At 33.7% G+C, this 6,724-nt stretch overlaps 1 protein-coding gene across 1 annotated transcript in view; it reads left to right on the plus strand.

Annotated features, from left to right (window-relative positions):
- LOC117123797 overlaps positions 1-5,397 on the plus strand; it is a 6,280-nt gene extending 883 nt beyond the window's left edge. Inside the window, exons 2-4 of the mRNA XM_033269821.1 lie at positions 3,147-3,274; positions 4,041-4,135; positions 4,713-5,397. Of these exons, the coding sequence (XP_033125712.1) occupies positions 4,123-4,135; positions 4,713-5,206 (507 nt within the window). The 5' untranslated portion in view covers positions 3,147-3,274; positions 4,041-4,122 and the 3' untranslated portion in view covers positions 5,207-5,397. The remainder of the gene's footprint in view (positions 1-3,146; positions 3,275-4,040; positions 4,136-4,712) is intronic.
- The last annotated feature ends 1,327 nt before the right edge of the window (positions 5,398-6,724 follow it).

Consider the following 6,724-nt stretch of genomic DNA (forward strand, 5'->3'; position numbering starts at 1 on the left):
TGACTGTGACGGAGATGAGGAATTAAACTTCTTAGATCATATAGTGCCATATGCAGTGTGTTACAGGGTGAATGTCATGTGTACTTTGAAAATGACACAGTTCTGATCGTATATAATTATTTTTTTCTAAAAAAATTATAAATAAAGGATACTCTGAAGCGTTCGGAGATGATGCTGAATAAAGGTACTTTCCTAGTTGTTATTAGAAAAGCATGAATTCTTCAGCTATAGGTGGTTTAACTGTACAAGAATGGACTGTTTCTTACTATATGGTCCCCTTCAACCAAAATAGTTTGATCCATAACTTGTTATGTCATTTTGCTAACAGCTATAATGGCATTTTAAAGTATTGTGACGGAGATGATGACAATTCAGGGACAAACTTTTTTAGTCTAAAAAAGTCAAATTTTAAGTATTTATAGATCTATTGATGTCACTTTTAATTTTAAATTTGTAAGACATTTATTGTATACCTTTTTGTAGTACATTTATTTATTTAAATATTTATTTTAAAAATTATGACATTAGGAATTTTTAAGAAATCCAATCGGGACATGCAAAGTGCACGACTTTGGAGGCTTTTTGTTGAAAAATAAACAGCATGTTGATTACTTTTAAAATATTTAACAACTTATTTCATTAACAAATATGTTCGAGATTGCATTAACGCAATAAAAATAAAACTTCCGTTAATATTTTAAAGCTTATACTACATCAAAACAGAGGGACGGGAAAATGGCACTTTACCGAAGAATGACCCAGCTAGGGCCTGGCGTATTAAAATACACCACTGCTTTTTATACGTTCTTTAAAATTCAAAGTTTTTTCCTCCTGAAAACGGTAAATTTTTTCTATTCTTATTACAGTAAATAGACCTGTGTGCACAGGTTTACATACGTTGCATACGTATTCTGTTCTCCATGAATCAGTGAACCTCAAAAGGGGGTGGGGGGAGTGCGCGCGGTCGGGAATCTTCCCTGAGAAGATTTTGGCTCCTAGATTGCGGGGAAAGAGCTTTCCCGACCAAAAAAAAAAGTCAGCTCAAGGATCCTGAAATAGTAGGTCTAATATTTTTTTTATTTTTTTTTGCCCAAGGAATTGGTATCAGGACCCCGACCTTACAGATCCACCAATGTGAATTATGAGAAAATGTAACTTGGTCGGGGATTGGATAAACCCTCCTTTTCTTCTCTCCTCCTCCTCTTTCTTTCTTTCATTTCTTTCCGACAATACAAAAATCTACATAGACATATATTTTCTGCCAAAAAGTGCAGGCCCCATTTCTGCCGACCATGATATAAACAATGTATTATGCACAACTGTAATTTACGATTCTGCCATGCTGTAATGTTTCTTTTAGCTGTGCTGAGGATATGTAAAAATCGGCTCAAATTTGAGTTTAAAATAGCTATGAAATTAGGTGCGCAGAATCGTGATTTGCTTCATAATTAATTGCATTTGGTTATATAAAGATTTGGTCAAAACCTAATTCAACAAAATTTTCATGGAAACGGCCCTTATTTTCCAAAATGCGCAGACAGATTTCTAGGCTAAATTTTTGCGCAGAGGATATGTTACTTCCTAGTGATTTTCTGCACAAATTTGAGCTGGTTGTGGGGGAATAATCATCAGTGAAGTGCAATTAATTAAAGAATGGAACATATGCAGTAAAGGGTGAGGGACACATTTACCAAAGTATGTTTTGGTCATTTCAGATTTCAGTGGGTCAAACACATTCATATGAAACACCATTGAGTTTGAATATCTAAGATGTTTCACCTTAGTTTGGTAAGGCCTAGCCCTATTCGCAAAAACCAAATGCTATAAATAGTCATGGTGTGATTGATTCGGAAAAACCAAATGCTAAAAATGGATTACAGTTAATAAGCCTTTTTCACGCTGCAGTAGACATGTTCAGTCAATTGATGACAAACAATACTAAGCAGCATGGCGTAACCAACAGACATAACATATTGTTTCGGCCATATTTTTCTAGGTCATGTTAATTAGAAAATCATAACTCCTGAACGGAGGGTCATATCAACATAATTTTTTCTTTAAAATATTTGCCAAGGATATGTCTACGTATTGATGAATAAAAAAAATTGTCAAATTGTTCAGTCTGTCAAAACTTAACTGAAAAATAGAAAGCCGATTTTGAAAGTGTGTGTGCCATTATAGCACTATTCGACCTCGGGCCTAGGCCATCTATATTTAAACTATGACCTAATATTAAAATTACCTAAAAATGTATGTTTTATATACCACTATTCATAGATTTTAATCATTTGATTGGTAAAAAGCAATTTCAGGTACGACAGTAATTTATGACATTTTCTACACTGAACTGTGTATACTATCATCAGAGTAGCTGTATTAACAGTTGCAATCATACCAGTAAAACTTCGTACTACTTTAGTACACAAAAATTTCCACATTAAAATATGAACAGCTGAACCTAGTACAATACGATTTAAAAAATAAACATCAAATATAAAAGAAGAATAAAAATGTGAAGAGACTTTTAAATATAGCAATGATTTGTGTAAGCGTATGAATATCCAGCTTTATAGATATTTTTTTCATCTTGTCCCCTCGAGGCTCAGCATAATATTCTTCATCGCTATGTACAAGTGAATTGGAAGCAGAGGGAAAAGCCCAATGTTTATTGACCGGCTAGGCAGCAATGACACCAGAAAATTGCCGACAAGGACACCGTCTTGACACACAAGACGGAGGGGTCCGTACCCAGGTGCTGACAACCATTCCCTGGTAGGGTTCATGGGGGAGAGTTCATACAGTTTATGATGGACAAAAATGTTCTTTTCGACAACATTATTGGTGGTTGGCAATCAAAATAACGTTATTTAGATAGACAGATTATTATTTTTAAAAATTTTTGATCCAACAGCCTAGTCTTGCATCTGACAACAGGTGGATCAAAGGTCTGTCCAACAGGCATATGGGAAAATTTCCCCCTGCCCTGGCGCCGCTACTGCGGCAAGGAGGGCATGGCTAGAGCTGGCTTTTACCCAATGAAATGTCTAGGATCTACAGTTATGTGATCGGTATGTTATATAATAATAATTCACTTCTTGCTACATAATACATTTATTTTATTTGAAATCCTGTAATTGATTTTATAGGAATATATATTCAACTAAAAGATGAGCTAAAATGTGATGCCACAATTCATACAAGGCTTGTGGAGGTTGGATACTGAGGCAGAGTTGGGGGGGGGGGAGATGAAATCTATCAGCTAAGTCACCTAGAGGTAAGTAATATTTTAGAACACATTCACCTACTAAAAGTGATGGGAAATTTAAGGTGTCATAATCTGGAATATGTCAGTGAACTTTTTCAGTGAAATTTCTGCCTGACATTAATTACTATGGGTACTGGGTGTAAGTGGCAATTTGGTGCAGCGGTTGAGGTGTAAGCTTCCGATTTTAAGGTCAGGGTTTCGACTCTCCGCTGGGCAGATTCACTTGCGTCCATGAGCAAGGCAATTTTACTACAATTCTTCAGTCCACCCAGCTGTATCAATGGTGGTTAACCTGCAACATACAGTACTAGAGAACAACTTTCATCAGCTTCACACTACAGAAACTGGGGATAATCTCCAGCCATATGAGCCTTACTGTAAGAGCTCAGAATTTAGTTTAGTTTATACTAGGTATAGATACCAGGTATCCTTTCATAGTCCAAAGCTTGGGTACACACTACACCAACAGTCATTGGCCGACGCAGTCCCATAGACAACGTGTGCACTACAGAAAGTTTTAATATGACAGGTTTTGGGAAGATGCCTTTAAACGGTATTTGTGGTAATTGTAAAAAGGTCACAACCAAACTAGTATCTGTAAACACAAGGTTCACATCTACTAGAATATTTAATGTTAAGTCAGTTATTTGGAAATTTACATTTCTACATAATTTTCCCATGATCTACCTCTAGGTCACTGTGCATGCCTATTTCAGAGTTAAAATTAATGCGAAAGAAAAGAAATAATAATATTATATTATTTAATCTATTTTAGTGTGAAAGTTTGTGAAGCTCAACATTTGGAGTAATATTGTACTGTATAGTCCATTGCTGTGAAAGTAGAACATTCAAGAAGGATGAAGGATTCAGGTAGAATAATTCTTGTCAATATACATTATAGATCTGCTATTTAACACACCAAATCATCAGAAACTGTTCATGAGGTGCATCAGTATCACTACACTAATAACAGTAGCAGTCATACAGATCCTGCAACCTCTTCATCAAAGATAGGTGAAAACCACAGAAAACTAAAAATAAAAACAAAATTGTAAAATGCATCATTCCAAGCCATGCATGCATTTAACATAATTTGCATTCTATATGTATTCCAATTACTGCTTTAATAATACAACCATTTGCAAGATAGATATATTCCAGATTAATAATAAAGATTTTCAGTTATTTTAAAGTAAATTATGTAGTAAGAATGTTTTTCTATACATCTTGCTTAGTATACGTGAATCTTGAATCATTTTATTTTGAGAATATCTCATCCTTTACCTTTTTAAATTGTTTGCATGTGAAATTTGCACATGCAGAACAAGTTTGTGTTTATAGGGAGAAATTGATAACCTGTAATGTAATAATCAAATGCTGAAGAATAAATTATTAACAATACACTGTCTTGTTATTTTCGACTGGTATTGCTATCATTTGCCCACAGACTTCTTGTCGATGTTGGGGCAACTCTCTGAGGCAATCAGCAAGAAAGGTGAAAAGTATGTAGACCTGTTGAGGGTTCTGTACAGAGATCTTGCAAATGTTAAATCAGATTTGAAGAAAGCTAAGTGTGCATTTGATTTATTTCAATTGCTAATAGCACCTGGCATTTTGAAGCCAACAGACATTTCAATTTTGTTTGAAACAATCGAACTAACTGGATTGAAATATTTGATAGAGATAATCCAGAGATATGAGACATATCCTGATGAAGTGAAGATCACTCGATTTTCACCACATCGTCAACAGGTTGTTGCTCTGGGAAAAGACTTTTCAGTTAAAGATCTCCAGAAAGTTAGTCAGTTGTACGAAGGCAATTTTTCTAGTCCATGGAAACTGATTCAACATCTTGAAGATACGTCTGTTTTAACCGAAAATAGTATGTCTTCATTTCTTCAACGTTTGAATGAGAATAAAGTAAAGGAATGTACAGGTTAGTAATAAATATAGAATATCACATTTATCCATGCCTTTTGGACATGGCATTATAAGGTAGCTCTACTTTTGTATTGAGGTAGTTCTTTAGTACTGTCGTTTACAATATGTATTTCCAATTTAATTATTAAATTCAATGAGATTTACTGTAGTCGTCATCATGAACTGCAGTAATGAGAATATGCCATTTCAGAATGCCAACTACTGTAAAATCGAAGTGATAATTGAGTATAGAAAAATAATAACAGATAAACAATAAATATAAGATTTCTTTAAATTTATATAGGCCTTATAGAACCTTGACTTGACGAAAGTTCTAGAACTAAGGAAGCTAACACTAAGGTACATAATGCTTTTTTTTTTTAATATGAAATACATTTCTACGTGTATATTTGCAGAGGCGGATTTAGAAAGGGGCATGGGAGCACATGTTCCCGGTTTTGCTGCTGCCGGTGCTAGCTTACTTTTAGCGCCCAAGTTCAAGGTAATTAGATTCTGTCCTCAGATACTAGACCTCAACAAACCAAGACAATTTGGTTGTACATTCTTTATATGTTTAATTTCAAATCATCAAACAATATATACCACAACTCGTTTTTATTCATTAACATGGTGTGGTATATAACACAATTTACATTATTTTTAGATTTTCTTATATTTTTCACATAATATATATTTCACTTTCAACAACATGCAATATAAGATGCGCAGATAATACGTCTACAAAATGACCATATTTAACATATTTTATATTTAGGTTTATATTTGATAATAACTGTGTCTATACAAACTTATATTTAAACAACCAGATATTAATACGCGACTGTCAAAGTATTAGGCTTATTTAAAGATGTGCTCCAATTTCAAATCTCATTGAAACCATATTACTTTTGCAGTGATGTATCATACTGGCGAATAATAAGAGTCGCAACACACGAATCGGCGCACGTAGTTGCTCCTTCACCTTGTATAATAATAGTTCTATCAGCACAACCATTGACCAAACAGTAAAAATCCCAACAATTAAGTGGTTCACTGAGCAATAACCAAATCAACAGACAAACAAACAGCACAGTAACGCTGCAATTCAACATCAAAAACATTGCATAATGATATCGTTAACATAGTCATCATTATCGTCTTTTATCATAAAATGCATTCATTAACAATAACATTGCTAATTTGACCATTATGTATGTATATATATATATATATCTGTCTATCAAAGCTTCACGATAATAATATCTGTTTTAATATTTGGACATTATAAAACTTTTCATAAAACATTGTTACTTTACATAGGCCTATATTTATGATACCACGTCTGAATGACATTTGAAACATTTAACAACGCATTTCCCAAATATGCATATATCCATGATTTATTTTAAACTAACGTTATTATATATTCGTATTTTGCATTTGATATTTTTTATAAACTCACTGAAACAATAAAATCACGTTTTTGATAGTAACTTATTAACATGACGTCCATTTTAAAGTCTCCGGACTTCTATCGTC

This window comes from Anneissia japonica, unplaced genomic scaffold (genome assembly GCF_011630105.1).
Source record: "Anneissia japonica isolate Jap-2015-1 unplaced genomic scaffold, ASM1163010v1 scaffold287629_len218694_cov150, whole genome shotgun sequence".
In the NCBI taxonomy this organism is placed as follows: domain Eukaryota; kingdom Metazoa; phylum Echinodermata; class Crinoidea; order Comatulida; family Comatulidae; genus Anneissia; species Anneissia japonica.